The 21,602-nt window shown below is 37.8% G+C and overlaps 1 protein-coding gene across 2 annotated transcripts in view; it reads left to right on the top strand.

Moving 5' to 3' along the window:
- Positions 1 to 20,682, top strand: part of CDC42 (cell division cycle 42) — a 41,231-nt gene extending 20,549 nt beyond the window's left edge. Inside the window, exons 2-6 of one of the 2 annotated variants that reach the window (XM_059690900.1) lie at positions 5,808 to 5,962; positions 8,496 to 8,568; positions 14,065 to 14,174; positions 14,498 to 14,695; positions 19,209 to 20,682. In XM_059690900.1, coding sequence (XP_059546883.1) covers positions 5,858 to 5,962; positions 8,496 to 8,568; positions 14,065 to 14,174; positions 14,498 to 14,695; positions 19,209 to 19,298 — 576 coding nt within the window. In that variant the 5' untranslated portion in view covers positions 5,808 to 5,857 and the 3' untranslated portion in view covers positions 19,299 to 20,682. Of the gene's footprint in view, positions 1 to 5,807; positions 5,963 to 8,495; positions 8,569 to 14,064; positions 14,175 to 14,497; positions 14,696 to 17,766; positions 17,951 to 19,208 lie in introns of those variants that run through there. The other variant, XM_059690901.1, reaches the window with a different exon arrangement.
- Positions 20,683 to 21,602: the final 920 nt, after the last annotated feature.

Genomic DNA, 21,602 nt, shown 5'->3' with positions numbered 1-21,602 from the left:
AGAGAGAGAGAGAGAGAGAGAGATGGATTGGTTGCCTGCTGCATGTGCTCCAACTAACCTGGACCCAGGATCAAACCTGCAAACCACCTACATGCCCTTGACTGGGAATTGAACCCGAGACCCTGTGTTGCATGGCTGACAGGCTAACCACTGAGACACACTGGCCAGGGCAGAATTTGGGCAGTTTTTGAAAGCTGGAATAGTTAGGGAAGGAAACTCAAGATGGGATTTTAGGATGGAAAGTTAGGTTAGAAATAGGATGAGTTGTAAGGTCAGACATCCATGGTTTGGAGAGATGATGTGAATAAAGTCATAGACTTTGAAATAAGCAACAAACAGTATTGGATAATTTATATAGTATCAGGCAATTGACAGTTGATTAGATGATCAGAATAAGATAGACGATGCAAATTTAGTCCTATTTTTCCCCCAGGTTGTCTAGACCTCGGAGCCGTGGTAAATTCAGATTTGAGATTTGAGATAAGCACACTGCTCTTATTTTTTGTTATCTGGTCTTTTGCATGAAACAGAGGAAGGTTTGAATGTATCTAATAGCTCCTTGCCTGTTCTTTTTTTTAAATTATTATTTTTTAATATATTTTTATTGATTTCAGAGGGGAAGGGAGAGAGCTAGAGAGCTAGAAACATCAGTGATGAGATAGAATCATTGATTTGGCTGCCTCCTGCACATCCCCTACTTGGGGGGGGGGGCGGGGGAATGGGGAGGATCGAGCCTGCAACCCTGGGTGCCCTTGGCCGGAATCAAACCTGGGACCCTTTAGTCCGCAGGCCGACACTCTATCCACTGAGCCAAATCGGCTAGGGCTCCTTGCTTGTTCTTAATTAAGAGAATAGAATTATATTGTCCTTAATTAAGAGACAAGAATGAGAACATTACCTATAAGGGTGTCAGTGTCAGTAATGTTATGAAAAAAAAATATGTTGGGGAGGAGGATGATGCTTATTTATTGTCTGTATACCCCACTTAGGATTGTTGCCCCAAGAGAACAGGAACTTTGTTCCAGGCATTGGCCATGTATAAGGAATTAGCACATATTAGGTGCTTAAAGGTATCTTGAATGAATGAATAAATCTACAAGTCTTGGATATTTTGAGGGGAAGCCTTATAATTTCCATTTTCTTTCCATGAAAGAAAGTAGTAGTTTTATACATTTCATACTCTTCAATTTTTCCAAATTGTTTTGAGAAATTAAATTTAAAAATTATATAGCTTACTTAAATATGTGCTAATTGGATTTTTAAATGTTATTTTAAAAAACTTTAGCCCTAACCGGTTTGGCTCAGTGGATAGAGCGTCGGCCTGTAGACTGAAGGGACCCGGGTTCGATTCCGGTCAAGGGCATGTACCTTGGTTTCGGGCACATCCCCAGTAGGGGGTGTGCAGGAGGCAGCTGATCGGTGTTTTTCTCTCATCGATGTTACTAACTCTCTATCCTTCTGCCTTCCTCTCTGTAAAAAGTCAATAAAATATATTAACCCCCCCCCAAACCTTTATTATTATTTTTTAATTTTAAATATATTTTTAATTGACTTTTTTTTTAGAGAAAGAGGAAGGGAGAGGGAGAGAAACATCAACGTGAAAGCAAAACATCCATCTGCTGCCTGTTGTATGCCCCCTACTGGGGATTGAGCCTGCAGTCCATGGAGGACTCTCTCCTACCACAGGGTTGTCTACTTTTTACTGATTGAAAGATACTTTACAGAATTACAGTTTTAATTTATTTTTTCAAATCGGAATGGATATAATTATTACTGAAAACTGAGGTAAACTGCTGGTCATATTTAAGCTTCTTTTGGTTCTTTTTTTAGGCAAATAACTTTTAGCAGTATCTCTATTGCTTTGACTTTTTGAATGAGTGCCAAAGTTTGTAAGATTATTTCCTGTTTTTTGAGGACTCTGGAAACAAATTATAAAGTTTAAAAAGGACTGCCCTTGGCTGCCTCCTACATGCCTACCAGGGATTGAGCTTGCAACCCAGGCATGTGCCCCAGCCTGGAATCAAACTGGCAACCTTTCGGTGCCAACCAACTGAGCCACACAGGCCAGGGCTTGACATTGTTTCCACAGGAAGTTAACACAGGATATGCAAACATGTCTGGCCTAGTTTTCTCCATGTTGTTGAAGCTGGCATTGTATATATTGCAAAACCAAAGTTTCTTCTCTGGTCACCTGCTTCCTTCCCATCTGGTGATATTTTAATACATGAAATTATCATTATTTAAAAAAATATATTTATATTGATTTTTATTGACTTCAGAGAGGAAAGGAGAGGGAGAGAGAAATAGAAACATCAGTAATGAGAAAAAATCATCGATCAGCTGCATACCCCTATTGGGGACCCAGCCTGAAACCCAGGCATGTGCCCCACTGTGATCTCCTGGTTCATAGGTCGATGCTCAACTATTGAGCCACACCAGCCAGGCAATACATGGAAATTATTGGAAATTATTAACACTGTATAGCAAATGTTGTGCAGAATAGTTAAATTGGAATTTGATGCTGAAATGACCACTTTTATAATGATAGCTTAGCTCTATATTTGACTACATTTTTAGTAAGTACAAAGAGTACTATAATTATTTTGGAAATAAAAAAAATTCATGTGCTCCTTATTTGGTTGGCATTGTTGATGTTTTAAAAACTATATTAACTTAAAAGTGCCTTTAATCATTCAAAATTAATAGCTAACATTTACTAAGCATTTACTGTATGCCAGACACTGTTTCAAATTTTTTACATGTATTATCTTAATCAACTTATCCTATGAGGAAGGTATTACTGTTTTCATTTTTTAGATAAGGGAATACTGAGCCATAGAGAAGTTAAATAGCTTGCCTAAGGTCACATAGCTTGCATGGTAGAACCAGTCTGACTCCTGAACCAATGCTCTTAACAGGAGACCCACAACTAGTTTCCAACAGATTGCTGAGCTGTTAAGTTCAGGAATCCTAAGAAATGGAAGATTTGTGGGTATATAGAAAGGGGAACAGCAAACACAAACTGTTACTATTTCTTCTGTCCCCTTTCCTCAATAAAATTCAGTAATTGTCTGCAGGGTGAAGAAACAGGAATTGAACTTCTGTTTCTTGCTTCCTCTTCTGCCTTCCTCTTTCCAGTGCCGGCAGCTGTCATGGGTATATCCTTGTCCCTATATTTGCAATGAGCACATTTGTTTTTATTAATGTCAGTTCTCAGGTGAGGTAGTGTAGTGTTTTAGAGCGGGGGCTTGCTTGACAGTCAAGACTGCTTGGGTTTAAATTTCAGCTGTGCTATTTACTGGCTCATTGATCTTGGCCTAATTACTTCACTGAGACTTGTTTTTCTTATCTGTAAAATGGGGATAATGTACACACTTCTAGGGTTGTTGGGAGGATGAAATGTATGAATATGTTTAGGACAGTATGTGGCACATAGGAAATGTTTGCTATTATCTCTGTTATTATTTGAAAACACCTTTTAGGTTGAAACACCTCTGAAGTATATTACTTCATGATCTTTCAATATTCAACATGAATTTTTCATTACTGATGTAAAATGCCAGGGTGATAAAATGATTCACTTTGATAATTTGAGTTCTACTTTAAGAAACTATTTCTAGGTGACCTAAAATGTCAGTAATGTTTATCCTAGTTTAGATTCTTATGTTATTGGTATTCCTTATCTTGCTATCACATAGAAAAGTGGTTCTCAAACTTCATTGTGCATTAGAATTACACAGGAAGTATTGTTCTGATTTATGAGATTTGGGGTAAGGCCCAGGAATCTGAATTGTTAATAAACCCAGCCCAAGGTAATTCTGACTGTGGTGGTCTGAGGTGTGATATTTTTGAAATTACTGGTTTAGAGGCTAAATTCAAGCATAAAAGGTAATAACTGTCAGAGTTTTGTTCGTTTACATGTAGGCAGTGATGATTTGTAAACTAAGAAAGCACTTAATTTGGTGTTTGAAGATAGTGATAGGGTCTGTTCCCCTACCTAAATTATTTTGTTAATACCTGTTAGATAACTTGGTTTTAGGGTCTACTCTATATATACAGAAATGATGCAGGAGATACAGAAATAATACAGGAGTTTTTAGGTGAAGAAGAAATATTTGGGTGGATTTCTTTTGTGTGTGTGTTGTGTGTATGTGCATGTATTAAATAGCAGCGAATATAGTCAGTTCATTTTAACCTCTGTTTTTGTTGTGCCTGGTATGTGCAAAGCATGAAAACTTTGATTAGGTAGTTCACCTAAGAGAGAAGGAAATACACTGTAAGCTTTTTTTTTTAAATCCTCACCCGAGGATATGTTTTTATTGATTTTGAGAGAGAGAGAGAGAGAGAGAGAGAGAGAGAGAGAGAGAGAGACAGACAGACAGAAAGAAAGAGAGAGAAATCGATGTGAGAGAGAAACATCGAATGGTTGCCTGCCATGCTTGCCCTGACTGGGGATTGAACCTGTAACCTTTTTGGTGTACAGGATGAAGCTCCAACCAACTGAGTCACCTGTCCAGGGCTACATTATAAGTTTTGACTCACTGGATGAAAGTAAAATGTGATAGAATTGATTTATTTGACACACTAGGTAGAGAAATTCTTGCATATTGAGTATGAGCTACAAGCCAAATCTTTTTTTTTTTTTTTTTTTTGGTTAATCCTCACTATAGGATATTTTCTCCATTGATTTTAGAGAGAGAGGGAAGAAGGGAAGGAGGGGTTGCGAGAAAGAGAGAAACATCAATGTGAGAGAGACACATCGATTGATTGCCTCCAGCATGCACCCCTACCGGGGCTGGGGATTAAACCTACAACCCAGTTATGTGCCCAAAACCCTTCAGTGTGAGGGCTGATGCTCAAACCACGGAGCCACAATGGGCATGGTAAGGCCTTTTTTGTATTATTTAATCGTCATAACAACTGTGTGAGGTTTTGATATAATTAGTTCTGTTTTACAGATGAGAAAACAGGCAAAAAGAGATTAAGAGCCTGGCCAGTGTGGCTCAGTGGTTGAGCATGGACTCGTGGACCAAGAGGTCACCGGTTCAACTCCCAGTAAGGGCATATGCCCAGGTTTTGGGCTCGATCCCCAGTGGGAGGCAGCTGATCGATGATTCTCTCTTAATGATGTTTCTATCTCTCTCTCCCTCTCTCTTCCTCTCTGAAGTCAATAAAAATATATTTAAAAAAATGTAGATTTTGGCTTCTTTATGCCACAGATATTGAATTAGTAACTAGGCAACCCGATGCTAAAACAGCTGCTGAGAATGAGGGATTACCCTGGTCTGGTTTCTCATGTTGCTCATCTCTTACAGGGGAATGGTGGTACTCTGCTGCTTGTTGGTTATAGTCCAAGTAACTGTAGCTCTAAGGTTGGATATATGGACCATTCTTTAAAGAAGTGACCTTTATATTGCTGTTAATACACATACATGTATACACTCATGGGTGTGCACATACAACTGAAGGAAAAGTTTAACAGAATATTTGGTATACTAAATGGGATTCATTCTGAAATACAAATGGCCTCTTCTCTTTCACTATAGTAAGACATATGTTGCTTTTTACACAAATTTGAACTTTTAAAAACACCAGTTAAGTAGAAATATCCAGGCATTAGAAACTTGACTCTTACTTATTATTGTGACTTTGAGCAAGTCACTATTTCTCGTTAGGTTCTTTCAGTGATAGTAGTTGGGGTACTAGTTCTGTTTTTGCTCTAAATGAATAAATCTGTTGCTAGGTGAATAAAATAATACATATATAAGTACTAATAAATAAAACAAATATTCTTAATCTTTTTGTAGGTCATCATTGGATTTGAAATATTTAAAGTGGATATAAAACGGTTTCAGCAATGCAGACAATTAAGTGCGTTGTTGTGGGCGATGGTGCTGTTGGTAAAACATGTCTTCTGATATCCTACACAACAAACAAATTTCCATCTGAGTATGTACCAACTGTAAGTATAAAGGTTTTCATCTGTTAGTGAAACATATTATAATTTGATATCCTTTTGAAAATTCTTTCTCTGAGTGTACTGAAATATTTCTGTTGTCTGCCTTTGTTTCCTGTTTTTAAAGATCTTGACTTCTCATGGGTAAATTATATACACTTTAAAATTAAACAGCTGAAAAATCAGTGGAAAGTCAAAAGGGGTGACACAAGGGTTTGCAAGAAGTGCTGGGAGGCAAAACTCCAGTAGACAAGATTCTAAAGAGTGGTGTTCTCGGTTTGGAGAAGTATGCCCTACATCTTGGAATGAGGTGACTTTTTTATTTTTGACATCTTGGCCAATGATTAATCAGTGCTTGGTCTTTTGGAATGCTTTTTGGGGTCTTATAACTTCAGAGAAAGTAGTATGTCTACACTTATTCTCCTGAGGGAGTAGAAGAGAATCTTACGGAGCTGTTGTCTTGGCGCTGATGGAGCTCCAAAGTGGTTTTTAGGGGTGGAGAAGACCTCTGTTTTTGTTATGAGAATACCAACGGAAGCCTTTGGGGGTCCTCTCCCACAAATCTTTTTATTAGCTTCTTGGAAGAATAGAGGGAAAATGGGAATTACCAAGATAATGAAGAGAGAGAGAAAGAGAGAGAGACAGAAAGAGAGAGAGAGAGAGACAGACACAGGGAGAGAGACAGATAGACAGACAGACAGGGAGACAGAGTTATTTAGGGTAACACTTGTGAAAGAATGTGTTTGGGGATCAGTGTTTGTCCCAAGTTGTTGGACCAACCCAGTGGTATAATTATGTTAAACATAGATGTGCAGTCAGTGGTGTGAGGGGAGTAAGGTTGGCCTGGCTTGGCAACATCCACCTCTGTTAAGTGAGCTGTTTTAGGGATTATGGAGCACCTATGTGGATTAATATTGTTTGTAAGTAAAAAGGAAGAAAATATATGAGTACTTTAGGTTAATCTTCAGAGACATGAGCACTGTTAAGAGGGTGAATTGTTAAAATGTTGGTAATTATGTTTATTTGGAATTGACAGTCTATAATACCCCAAGGCGGGTAAAGTGAATGAGGCAGACCAAAATTAGGTTTCTTGGAGGGGGAGAATTTAAATGTATAATTAAATTAAAAAAATCATTTTTGTGGTGTTGGCCCCTTTGGGGACATTATAAGTGAAAGAAATTCTGAGATTGAAGGGGACTTTTAGAGATAGCATGGATCTTGTTTCATAGTGAGGGCGACTGTCAGAATTTTTGTGTTTCAGTTTCCATTAACATTATTTTCTTGTAAACATTTCTGATTGTTTATGACTGTTTAAGGTGGGCTTGTGGGTACTCTATGTGGTTGTATGTGGATCTCTGGAAAAGGGTGAGGTATGACTTAAGAAAATAACCAATATGGTTTGAGAGCTTAACCACATTAGTTACATTTCCTTGTTCTTGTTATTAAGAACTGACTTTTCCTTTAACTACCACCTCCCCCATGCCCTTGCTTCCACTCTTGTTTACATTTATTTTATTTATTTAAATATTTTTATTGATTTCAGAGAGGAAGGGAGAGGAAGAGAGAGATAGAAACATCAATGATGAGAGAGAATCATTGATCAGCTGCCTCCTGCACGCTCCCTACACTGGGAATCCTATCCACTGAGCCAAACCAGCTAGGGCTAAGCAAGCTCCTAACCTGTTAAAACATGAATCAGAAAATTAGTGTTAGATAGCTAAAGGGTGTCTTGAAATGTAACATCCTCCTACTAGTTGGAAAGCATTGCTTTTTAATTGTAAATTAATTAAAAGGCATCCATGAATTAGTGTTGGGTCTTTATCCACTTAGCACCATTATTTCCCATTTTTACAAATAACTTAATACAGCCATATTAATATATATTGAGTTTGTCATGGGTTTTACAGTCTATTTGCGAATAAAGTATCTAGATCAAAGAAGGTATCTTAGGTCATGTGGTTTGTACCCAATAACATAAACTTTATTCATGAAATCCCAGCAAATAGTCTTCTAGCCTTTAGTTGGACACTTACCTTGATTATCTTGAGGGAACCTTTATTTCTTTCTAACGGGCCTGTTGGCAACAAGGCTCTTCTTATCTTGAACCCTGAAGGGGAAAAGATTATCATGGACTGTCCTAGGAGATTTTAATTCTAGATTAAAAGGAAATGGTCTATGAAGAAATAATTTCTCAGAAGTCAGATTGAACATTGAGGTAAACTTTAAAATTATTGTCTCAAAATTTTCAAACTTAAACATGGTCATTTTGTATAGCTAGGGACTCTGCTACTGTGACATCTCTAACCCTTTTGTCCAGGCTGCTGGGGTAGAGCAGACATTTCAGAACACTCCCTGTAATTTTTCCCAACAACCATTTAGCTCATGCAAAGGGCTTGGTCGACAACGTTGTTTATATATAAAGAAGATGGGCTAAGAGAGGAATAAGTCTTAGGCAGGAAACATCACCTTAGTTTAAGAGTTGTCCTTGCTCATTTTGACCACCTCCTTGCACACTAACAGTGTATTTTTATGTTTCTAGGTTTTTGACAACTATGCAGTCACAGTTATGATTGGTGGAGAGCCATATACTCTTGGACTTTTTGATACTGCAGGTGAAAACTTGATATCTTTTCTAATGTTTGGGTCTGTAACTATGACAGTTGCCGGTTGTCTTTTTTTGGACATTTTTGGGAAACTAGCATATTAGCAAACCACTTGCCATTTTTGTAATAGTTAGCAGAATTGAATATCATGATGGTTTTTGCTTGACCAAGAGGCAATGCCAGACCTGGAATGGCAAATAGGAGTTTGGAGGATCCTGGGTGGATGGTGTGGAAAGAGATAAAGTAGGGTGAGAGCAGAGTACTAGTACATAGACAAGATGTATTATCACTCCCTGAAATTTGTAGTTAGCTTCATAGAGATAGCTTGTTTTTATACTACATTTGAAAATATTTTGAGGGTTATCCAATGTCTAACTTAAAATATTTACATTTGTGGTCAACTTTTCAAATTAAAGGAACAAATTTTTTTCTTTTTTAACTGTAACCAATTCTTCAGTGTTATTTCTTATTTTAACAGTGGCTGCACATCTTAATTTCTGACTTCTCACAAATTTTCAGTTCAGTTAGCCAAAGGGAAATTTCAGTGTTATCCTTTTAGTATGTAGGAATTCTAAATCTTTCACTTTTTATGAATTACCTCTCACTGACTTCTAGCTGACATAATGCTTTTATGGAGTGTATTATACTGCCCAATGCGAGGAACTGTCTAGATTCAATTGGGAGGGTGAAATGGAGAAACAATAGTAAGCAGTTAAGTTTAGAGATCAGTAGCTTTTAATAGTGTCTTAGACCTTTTAACATTTTTGTAAGTTAAAAATTGTGTGAGTAATGGTATATTCGAGGAACCTTGGAAAATAGAGAAAATAAAATAATGACCTATATCTCATGATATGTAAGGGATTTTGTTTTATGTGTGCCCTTGGAAGCAATCTATATATGTAAAAAAAAGATAATTTAAAATTTTATTTTAAAATTTCAAAGCATATTTTTATAAGCCTTTAAATTTTAATCAGTATTTATTTTTTAGCTATATTGAAGTAAAATACAATAGAATTCACTAATTTTAAGTATTCAGTTTGATAATTTTGCTGATTATAGAGTTGTGTAACCTCTACCATAATCAAGATATATCACCTTAAAAATTTCCTTGTGCCCTTTCCCTGAAAATTACAAACCTGCTTTCTGTCACTGTAGTTTTGCTTTTCTAAAGTTTCATATGAATGGAATCATACAATATGTAGTCTTTTCTGTTTGATTTCTTTCACTTAGCATAATGTTTTTGAGTTTTATCTGTGCTGTATATCAGTAGCTTATTTTTATTGGTGAGTAGTATTTCAATCTATGAATATAGCAAAGTTTATCGTTTATGAGTTGATTGATATTTGAGTTCCACTTTTAAGCTATTATGAATAATGGTGCTATGAACATTTGTATTGACATATTTTTATTTTAAAAATATATTTTATTGATCTTTTACTGAGAGGAATGGAGAGGGATAGAGAGTTAGAAACATTGATGAGAGAGAAACATCAATCAGCTGCCTCCTGCACATCCCCTACTGGGGATGTGCCTGCAACCAAGGTACATGCCCTTGACCGGAATTGAACCTGGGACCCTTCAGTCCACAGACCGACGCTCTATCTACTGAGCCAAACCAGTTAGGGCTATATTGACATATTTTATATCTCTTCAGTAAATAGCTTGGAGTGGATAAGCCTTTAGTCCTTTGATTAATATTGACTATTTAACTTAGGTTGGCAAGACTTTAATTCTAATCAGCCTCATTTTAAACGGCATTTATAAATTTAATGTATTCAGTTTTCTGTTTTAAATAATTTAGAGTGCTTGACCTGACAAGTGAAACATTACCAAGCTTTTACATGCAGAACTTTAATAAACCTGGTAACTTGTGATTTCCTGTACTAATTTATCTTAAACTGTTTTCTTTATAGCTTTCATAAAATTCTTAACAATTTCAACAAGAAATCCCAAGTTTAAGATCAGTTACTCAATTGCACATTTTAAACTGGGATCAGAATCATGTTCTTTAGTATGGCATGTTATTTTAAATGTTATAGACATGAGTGTTAAATATAAATAAGGCTAAGTTATTCCTAAATGTAACTGAAAGTTAACAATAACAGTATTTGATTTATTTTACCTCTATATTAGATTCTGAATCTTTCTGGGAGTAAAAAGACATGCATTAAGAAATAATTTTATCATCCCAGGCAAGGTAGGGGCAGGGGCCTTCCCTCTCAACTGGTTGAGGTCACTGTAAGTCCCAGAGGCCATTTTTGAGAAGCTCTGGAGACCTGAGGCTGAGGTGTCCAGGGTGAGTTTCCTACCTTTGACACACTTGAGGAGACTCCATTTTCAAGGCCTTAATCTCAGAGTCCCTTTTCCTTGTTCAAGTCATGGCATTAACCCAGTTTTCTTCTAAAGCTTTCATCCCCATTGAGATGGCGGCTGACTTTAACTGTTTGGTTGCATTTAATCTGTTGACTGTCATTTTGTTTTGAATTCTTTTTATAGCCTTCCTACCTCATGTTTGGCTGCAACTATTATGGTTATAGTTAAATAAAACTACTAAGCCCAGAGATAGGCTTCTCCCTCTGTTAAGGCCTTATTTCTATTTCTGCTTTTGATCACAACAGTAAATTCTTGCTAGTGAGTTGCCCACAATTATTGTGTTTTTTGCTTCTGCAAATGATTTATTGCCGTGTATATATTTTTATATTTAGCTTTTTAAATTTAACATGTTTACTTAACATAGACTTTTCCCCATGCTTTAGAACCATTACCCCAAAGCCAATTGCTTTGTATGTCATAATTTAATTGTTATTCTTTTAAAAAAATATTTTTTATTGATTTCAGAGAGAGGAAGGGAGAGGGAGAGAGAGATAGAAATATGAATAATGAGAGAGAATCATTGATTGGCTGCCTCCTGCACACCCCACACTGGGGATCACGCCTGCAACCTGGGCATGTGCCCTGACTGGGAATCTAACTGTGACCTCCTGGTTCCTGGGTCGACACTCAACCACTGAGCCACACCAGCTGGGCTAATTATCATGTTTTGATAGCTACTCTAAATTCTTATATTCTCTCTCAATGGTGGGCAAAAAAAAAAAAAAAATTATTGGCATACAAAATATTTAACTTGTCTTTCCTGCCCTTTTAAATTTTTTTATTAAGTGTAGAGTTCAGTGTCATTAAATATTTCTTTTTAATACATAGGATTGCTGTAGCTCAGTTTTGAAATTAGAGTATTAAATCCTTCCCCTGTGACTCCTCCCTTCTCCTCACAGTTTGGAAGTGTGTGTGGCTATTTAAAAATTATTTTAAAATATATATTTTATTGATTTTTTACAGAGAGGAAGGGAGAGCGATAGAGAGTTAGAAATACCGATGAGAGAGAAACATCGATCAGCTGCCTCCTGCACACACCCTACTGGGGATGTGCCCGCGCAACCAAGGTACATGCCTTTGACTGGAATCGAACCCGGGACCCTTGAGTCCGCAGGCCAGTGGTCTACCCACCGAGCCAAACTGGGTTAGGGCTTTAAAAAATCATATAATCTGAAAATAAATTGCAAGCCTACAGAATAGTCGCAAGAATAGTTCCAGGAGCGCCCATAGGCCCTTTAACCAAATTTACCAATTGTTAACATTTTCCCCTATTTGCTTTACTGTTCTTTTTAAAAATATATATATTTTTTGTTGACTTCAGAGAGGAATGGGGAGGAGAGAGAGAGAGAGAGAAACATCAATGATAGGATAGAATAATTGATCGGCTGCCTCCTGCACACCCCCTACTAGAGATTGAGCCTGAAACCTGGGCATGTGCTTTGACTGGGAATTTAACTGTGACCTCCTGGTTCATAGGTCAACATTCAACCACTGAGCCACGCCAGCCGGCCGGGCTCTTTTATGACATTTTTAAAATGACATTATTATAATACAGGTCTAGTCTCTCTTCCTCCTCCCCTTATAAAATGTTCCTTATTTTGAGTTTGGTCTGTGTTTCCTCATGATTAGACGCATGAGGAAACACAGACCAAACTATGCTATTTGTTTGGACTATCACTTTAGTGATGTCTTCCTTAAGATATAAATCTGGAGGCGCATGATCTTCATCTGTCACTCACTGCTGTTGATATTCATGTACCACTCACTGGTGATGGTCATTTTCATCAGTCAAGATGATGTCTGGTTTCTTCACAATTAGTTTACATTTCCCCCCTCTGTGGCTTATAAATAATCTTTTAGACCATGCAGATATTATTCTTTTCACCAGAATTTTCCCCCATGGATTTAGCATCCATTGAGTGTTGTTGAATTATATTTTTTTCTAGGCATTCTCAGTTTCAGATACTGGTTTTATTTGCACACGTTAACTAATGTGAACCTGCTTTGGTAGTCATGAATGGGCAATGAATATTGTAAGTTGGGTTTCACTGAGATTTTCGTTTCCTTAGATGGTTTCAGTGTAATCATTTCTTAATCAGATCTGAGTTAATTTTTAACCATTTCTGTAGCAACAGTTCAATGTGTTTAGTACACTGTTGTTGGATTGCTAATGGACACAAAGATTGAAAACTTCAAACTGGTAATAAAGCAAATATATACCATTTATTATATTCTAATGGCTTGAAATATTAAGTAGAATTAGCACAGTGAGAATTTTCTCAAATATTATCTATATATAAAAGCCTAAGTGACCACCTGACCGTATGATCGGTAGCTATGATGCACACTGACCACCAGGGGGCAGATGCTCAACACAGGAGCGGCTGAGCTGTGGTGACTTGGCAGCAGTGGTTCTCGGGTGATGCACCCCAGAACCAGAGGAGGGAGCCCGATTCCAGGGTGCGTCACCCAATAACCACCCTCTTGCAATCTGGGACCCCTTGGGGCAGGGGTCCTCAAACTTTTTAAACAGGGGGCCAGTTCACTGTCCCTCAGACTGTTGGAGGGCCGGACTATAGTTTAAAAAAAACTATGGACAAATTCCTATGCACACTGCACATACCTTATTTTGAAGTAAAAAACAAAACGAGAATAAATACAGTATTTGTATTTGCATGTGGCCCGCATGCCGTAGTTTGAGGACCCCTGCCTTGGGGGATGTCAGAGAGCCAGTTTTGGCCCAATCCCTGCAGGCCAGGCTGAGGGACCCCGCCTGTTGGAGGGACCCCGCTCACTCTGCAGATGCCCTCTGAGCCACTGTGCTGCCCCAGGTGTGGCCGGCCAGAGAGGGACTGCGGGGGGTGGGGTGGGGAGGGTTAGCTCCAGATTATGTCTGACCCATCTCACCCAGTCTCGCCCTGCTGGCCACATTCTAATTAATTTCAATGTGCATGAATCCGTGTACCAGGGCACTAGTATTATATAAAGCCATACATTTTATTAGATAAGTTGCTTTCTCGTTAACGATCATTGTGCTGTTAGCTGCATATTTAATTTGTTGACTGGTAATTTTAATACTATGAGGATACCAACATTGAGTTGATGATTTCTCCGTTTTTTTTTCCTTCCTAGGGCAAGAGGATTATGACAGATTACGACCGCTGAGTTATCCACAAACAGATGTATTTCTAGTCTGTTTTTCAGTGGTCTCTCCATCCTCATTTGAAAATGTGAAAGAAAAGGTGAGTTGATCAGGTATTCTTGTCCTGAAAAATGTTGTCACAGAACTTCTATTGACTTGAAAATAGATCTAGAGCAGCCGTGGGCAAACTACGGCCCGTTTGAAATGAATAAAACTAAAAAAAAAAGACCGTACCCTTTTATGTAATGATGTTTACTTTGAATTTATATTAGTTCACACAAACACTCCATCCATGCTTTTGTTCCGGCCCTCCGGTCCAGTTTAAGAACCCATTGTGGTTCTCGAGTCAAAAAGTTTGCCCACCCCTGATCTAGAGGCTTGTGGGTTAATGAAAGTGTAATTTTTAAAATACCTTTTTCCTAGTGGGTGCCTGAGATAACTCACCACTGTCCAAAGACTCCTTTCTTGCTTGTTGGGACCCAAATTGATCTCAGAGATGATCCCTCTACCATTGAGAAACTTGCCAAGAACAAACAGAAGCCTATCACTCCAGAGACTGCTGAAAAGCTGGCCCGTGACTTGAAGGCTGTCAAGTATGTGGAGTGTTCTGCACTCACACAGGTGAGGACTGTGCGGAACCCGATTTTTATTTACAGCTGAATAGTTTGTTCGAGCATTAGGATTCAGGGGCTGTTTCTAACAGTGGTCAAGTGATCATTGGAAGACTATGATCAGCTTCATAGTTTATATATCTTTTTCTGGATGTCTGTATTATGGAGAAATTACTAGTCTCTAAGTAAAGCTCTTGTGTTGGTGAGCTTCCATGTTGTGTTGAGTCATTTGTAGTGGTCAGGGATTGTGTTAAAAAAAAAATTACAGGAAAGGTCCAGGTAAGCACAAATTTACAATACCCCCCCCCCCCCATACACCTTAAATTTTCATCTAAATAGTACTTACCTTTTCTTGTCTATTCTATTCTGACAATTGATGCTATACTGTTTCTGGGATAGGGAATTAGTCATAATAGAGACTTTCATGTCAGAGAAAGTTGCCATGGCTGTTTCTTAAGTATGCTTATATGTATAGTGTCTCTACAGTTTTGGGAGGCATTCCTTCTTTATGTGGTCCTCTTTCCTCTGTCTCTTTCTGAATGATTTAATTGGAACTCTTCTCATAGCTTGATGGGAAATGTCAGATTCTGAGGACAGGGAGCAGCGCTAGAGTGTGTAGACTGAGAGTTGTAACTAACCTGAGGTTTCATTTTTTTGACTTTCATGGTTATTGCAACTGATTCTCCCATTTGATTCTCTTGTCTGGGGGCAAAGGAAAGAATTATGGAACTAATTCGTGCAGAACTCTTTTATTTTACTAGTTACTGGTGACTTTGACTTTTGAACAGTGAATAAAAACATGCCTGAGTAAATTAGGGCAGGTTTGAAGGGAAGAGATTTTTTCAGTTACATTAATCTTGATTATATGTATAGTAAGATAAATGGCACATATAGTTGCATATTATGCATATATTAGGTATTTAGTATGTGGGGCCTAGACATAATTCAGTAATCTTCAGTTTAGCACTAGGTTGGATAAAGGTAAAATTTTCATGTTTATCTGGATATTACATAGGATAATTTCAAGGCCTAATATTCTCCCAAACCCAGTTTTCCTTGGCAATTTAATTGTATTGTAAAAGCAGATATTTAAAACTAAATAAGATTTTACATCTTATCACACACAGCACTTACTGAGATTTTAAAAAAATGCCTGATGCTTCTGTATTTTGATACCATACTCAGAAAAGTGTTCATGTGTTTGTTGGGGAAGGATATGTGTGGAACGTGTGTGTCAGATTATAATTAATTATTATATGCATCTTTTGCATACCCCTTTTCTCTAAATATGGGTTGTTTTGGGGGTGGGGGCAAGTGGACCCAATTTTAGGTCACTGATGAAGCTTATTTTAAAGAATTGGATGCTTCCATATATGACTTTTTTTTTTTAAACAGTATGAACAGGTTTATATAGTAAGTCATTTTGCAAAGAATAAGAATTTGAAAAGATCTTAGCAACTGTGTTTTTCTTACCAGATTTTTATGTTGGAGAAGTCAAAAGAGAAGATAGAAAATAGGATCCGTGGTTATGTTTGGGAGCTAGAACTTTTAGGATTACAAATTCTGTTTGTTGGTTTCTCTAAGAGTAAACTATATAATCAGATAGTTTGTGGGTAAAAGTGAAGATTAGTTTTGTTTTGTAGGGAATTAGTTGATCTTTGCCAATAAACAAGAGAAGATTTCCTTCTTATTAAGGAATGCTCTAGTTTCTAATAGCTGTTCTCTACTTTTTTCCCTTATAGAATGTATTTTCCTTTCCATTCTCCCTTCTTCCTTTTATATTTGACTACTAGAATTTGCTCCTACATGTGTAGAAAGAATTTCAGAAGATCTTTAATTTTTGTTTAGCATTTCTACTTTGTAAAAGATATGGAAAGAAGAAAACTTTTTAACCGCTTTGCTTCTTTTTAAGTACTTATTGTTATTTTTGATTTATTTTGTACCTAATAGAATGCGTAAGTGCCAGTCCTCTGGGATGCATTGGTGGGGCTGTGGTGGGAATAGGGTAGGGGTGGGAATATCTGGGGTAGTCTGGGGCTGCTACTTGTTACTGGAACTGTATTCTGGAACTTTCGCAAATTTTTTATTTGGGATCAAACTGTCATAAAGAACATGTGAAACTTCTTTGGGTGGTAAACCTGTGGCTTCAGATTTAGGTGAGTTTAGGTGAGTCTGTAGACCTGGGCCCAAGGTACCAGTACTACTGAATCACTGTCACGTTGGAGTTCTGCCTGAGGTGTAAGTGTATTTATGCATCTTAATCCCTGTAGATCTGGGAATATTCTTTGTTTTCACTTCATGCTTTTATGCTCTGATACCCATGCAGACACCTTAAGCATTGGACTGCTTGCTAAAACTCATTCTAGGATCCCATTCTTTGTTTTCCTATAACTTGGGTGGTGGTTACTTGCTCTGATAACATTACTGAATAACTGAAGTGTTTGCTGTTTCTAGAGTCTTTTCTTTAAACTTTTCCCAGTTGGTACTGTTGAACAGTTAACAACACTCTTTCTAAATGTCTGAACCTTTTTGTTCTGGGAAACTGACTTTGAGATCCTGATTAATTCCATCCAGCTATGTCATTGAATCTAGAAACATGCAGCATGCCTGTTAGTCTGCTCTTTGTGTACTTCAGTTATTCAGGGGCTGAATTCACAGAATTCTGAAATTTAATAGATTTCAAAATGTGTGTGCCATTCTTATCATTAGAAATACTGGGGAATTTACAAGGCTTACTTACACAATGCAGCTCTTGTGTTTGCATATCTATTTTCCTCTCCTGGCATTATTTTCATTAAAATGTAATATTAGATTTCAAAGTGTGATTGTTTTAGAAGTCAACATATGACATTTTCATAAAAATTTCTTTCTTGTTCAGTTAACCTTTTTGAAGTAAGAAGTTTCTGTTCAGTTACGTACTTTCCCAGTAATGGGCTTAAGTCTTACATTCTGGCATTTATTTTTCTTAAGGCACATTGCTTCTGTGAATCCAGCCCATTTAATCCAGACTGCTGTTGTATCTGCTAGTCTTTCTAACCTCTAACCTGGCTGCTATTCTCTCTCCTCCCCTCTGTCTTGTAGAGAGGTCTGAAGAATGTGTTTGATGAGGCTATCCTAGCTGCCCTCGAGCCTCCGGAAACTCAACCCAAAAGGAAGTGCTGTATATTCTAAACTGTTTCTCCTTCCCCTCTTTGCTGCTGCTTCCTGTCCCACTACTGTAGAAAGATCATTTAAAAACAAAGGAATAAAACCATCCTGTTTGAAAGCCTCTGTGTCTTTTTACTCACCACCTTAGAGCAACTTCTGTATTAGTTTTTGATCAAGAATGCAATATCTTACAGAATATTTTGTGTGATCAGTAGTCAAGTTGCTGCTTGAGTTGCCTGATGCTCAGAGCTTTTTGGTTTGGATTACTATTGCAAAAGGGAACTTGGTCTAGCATTAAGAATGTCCTCTTGGAGAAAATAAGAGTTTCACACTTCTAGATCTTAGTCTAGATGGAGAAAATAACACAAACATCATTTTATTCTTATGATCAATTGTTAATTGTAATTGCATGACAAACTTTATGGAAAAAGGGTGACTTGCTAGTAGAGTGTAATGGGGAAGGGGCAATTTTTTCCTGGTTTTCCTTTGTGCAGTGACACTTTGTGTTGCTATTGCTTTGGCTGTCTGTGCTGCAGTGGAGTATTTGTCAGTCCGGGGTGGGAAAGATATTGATGTATCTGCTACTGCTTTATAAGATTATTTGTTACATTATCTTTTAAGAATAGCATCCATTTTAACAGTTGACTTACGGTTTGTTTATGTTGAGATGTAAAGCTGCCACCTTTATATTTTCTTCTGATTTTGTCCTTGTGAGGGAAACATACAATTGTGGTTACCTTCAAATTTTGAAATTAAAAATATACAATTGTTTGTATAAATGCCTGATGAAGCTTTATTCCTGTTGCACTGACTGGCTCTAGTTTTATATATGTATCAGGTACCCATATTTTTGCTTCCTTGAATCCCCTTGGCTCAGTGTAATTGGTGGGATAAAGGGAGTTCAGAGTGAATATCTTTGCAGCCACTGTAATCGCTCTCCATCTTTGCCTGTGCCTTCATGTAATAAGGATGCCACTGCCTGGTGCCCATCCTCCCATATCCAGCTGTTTCATTTGAATGCAGAGCTGCTTCACTTGTTTTTATGTAAAATGTTTCAGCAGCACATTACAAAACGCATATTGAATGAGCAAATGACACATGTGCTTGTTTGCTTCTTGTGACATACATTGGTCTGCAAAAAGCTTTCTCAAAGGACCACTGTCTCACTCATGAATATCTTCTCCTCTGAATTGCTGGATCCTTCCAGGGCCCTGCCTGGACAAAACTTGGTGAAGTGAGATGATTATGTTGCGATTCAGGATTGTTTTTAATGTTTTGTTCTTTGCCAACTTTTGGGATTTGAATGTTAATTCGAACTTCAACTTTCTTATACTGAAAATCAGACTGGCCATTTTTTTTCTTTCTACCCCTTTCAGAAAGGCCTAAAGAATGTATTTGACGAAGCAATATTGGCTGCCCTGGAGCCTCCAGAACCGAAGAAGAGCCGCAGGTGTGTGCTGCTATGAACATCTCTCCAGAGCCCTTTCTGCACAGCTGGTTTCGGCATCATACTAAAAGCAATGTTTAAATCAAACTAAAGATTAAAAATTAAAATTCGTTTTTGCAATAATGACAAATGCCCTGCACCTACCCATATGCACTCGTGTGAAACAAGGCCCATAGATAGGGTCCCTTTCCCCCTCTCAGTACTAGTTAATTTTGAGTAATTGTGTATTGTCAGAAAAGTGATCAGTACTAGTTTTTGTTTTGTTTTTTGTTTTGTTTAAAAGCAAGGCATGCTTGTGATGACTCTGTAACAGACTAATTCGGGTTGTTGAAGCTGCTCCCGGGTTCCACTCTGGAGAGTGATCTGAGACATCTAGTATTTTTTTTTTTTTTTTTTTTTGCGGTGGGAGGGGAGGGGTGTGTGTGTGGAGTTTGTTTTTATTTAGTCATTTTAAAAAAATTTGTTAACCATTGGACAACCCTTTAGGTGAGGAGGATGGAGTGATTCCACATTCCACTTCCTAGATCTAGTTTAGAAAACATGTTCCCCACCGGTGCTCTTAGGAAGGAGTATAGTAAACGCCTCATTTAATAACATACTCCTTTTTGAAAGTTGCCTTTTCTCTCCACCCTTGAGTAGGTTCAGTATTTGATGAAACTCATGAAAGTGGGTGGAACCTGTCTTACCCCTCCTCTTTTCTAGGATGCACTATATACGTGACTGACTTTCAAGGAAATTTGTTAGCCGTTTGCTAATTTTTTTTTAAGTTAATGTCTAACTTCTTTCACTGATAAATGAAGAAAATATTGCACCTTTTGAAATATACCAAATGGATTAAGTACATAATTAAAAAAACATTTTTTCCTTGTCAGTCATTGTTTTATATGCTTAGCATAGACGTGCAGCTTAATAGTGTATGATATGGTGTTCCTAGAACACAGCTGAAGACCTGGTATATATGAGGGGTGCTAGAAGACAGATGTCTGTGGAATGTTCACATCCTCTTCAAGTTATGAGGATGGAGACCTGCTTCATTAAGAAGCTAGGGGTGGGGTGGGGGTGGGGAGAACATTTAACAACATGGGGACCAGTCAGGGGAATCCCCTTCTTTCTGTTTTGCATGAGGAACCCTAGAGCAGCCAGTTGAGGCTCTCTAGTTTAATAAAAACCATGGAGAGAGTCTTATGAAGACTCTTCATAAGTGTTAATAGGGATTTTATCAGTTTATTTTGGTTGCAGTTTCCAACATTTTTAAAAATGTTTAGGTAATATTCTCCACCTTCCCCAAATCCTAATTCTTGTAGTTTCATTAGTGTTGAACCAATGCTTTCTCATGTCTCAATTCTATGTATATGCATTCTTTTCAGATGTATTAAACAAACAAAAAAACCCTTCACAAGCCAGCCTGGGGGTTGTTATTTTCCCTCCGCCTCTATTTTAGATATTTAGCAATGGGAACTTAACTGGACTCTTATTAACATCAATTTCTAACAAATTTTGGGATAAGATTTTAAAAGCTTTATTTATTTCATTTTTGGCATTCAGTTTGAGATAATGCTTTTTACTCCATGTACTCAGGTTTGTGCCTTCTCCCCTAAGTTTGGCATGTAGCCTGCAAACTCCTATTCAATACCAAGTAGGTTCTTAACAGGTCTTTGTGAACAGTGTTTAGGAAGCGCACCACTCATGTTGGAAGGAAGCATACCTCTAATCCATGGGTTAGTTGGGAAGCAGCCAGTTCCTCCAAGTTTTCTGTATCTGTGGTTTTCACACTTGGCTGCTTACTGGAGTGCCACTTGAGCAATGGGGTATTTAAAAGTTTTCCAGGTATTTCCAAAATGGCAGCCAAGTTTGAGAACTGCTGTTGCTGGGTGGTTAACCCAAACTGCTTCTCTCAGATTCTAGATTCTGTGCTGTGAATCTGAATTTGGGACACATTTTCTTTAGGTGGCCAGAATGATTCATTTACCTTAAGAGTATAATACTGATCTGTCTGAGAATTTTAGAAATTAAGAACTGTTAATCCAGTTAATAAGGTTGATATAGTGTAGCTCATTTTGATAGTTTTTTACAGAGAGTTATGTTTGGCTTGATTCCATACCGTACTAGAACCAAGCTGGGTTGGTTGGGAAGGGGTTAGGAAGAGGCAGATCTAAGCTTCACTATTTTACCAAGATGTCTTATTACTTACTAGTAACCTAGTGCGTGAAATTGCGCGAGACCCGGGACCCCCCAAGTCCCGGCGCACCTCAGGACCCAGAGTCAAGTCCCTGCCCACCTGCACGCACCTGCCAGGCATACAGCCCCACCAACCTGGCACGTG

The sequence above is a fragment of the Myotis daubentonii genome, chromosome 3 (genome assembly GCF_963259705.1).
Source record: "Myotis daubentonii chromosome 3, mMyoDau2.1, whole genome shotgun sequence".
Classification (NCBI taxonomy): Eukaryota; Metazoa; Chordata; class Mammalia; order Chiroptera; family Vespertilionidae; genus Myotis; species Myotis daubentonii.
The sequence above is the reverse complement of the archived record's forward strand: the minus strand, read 5'-3'. Positions and strand labels throughout refer to the sequence as shown.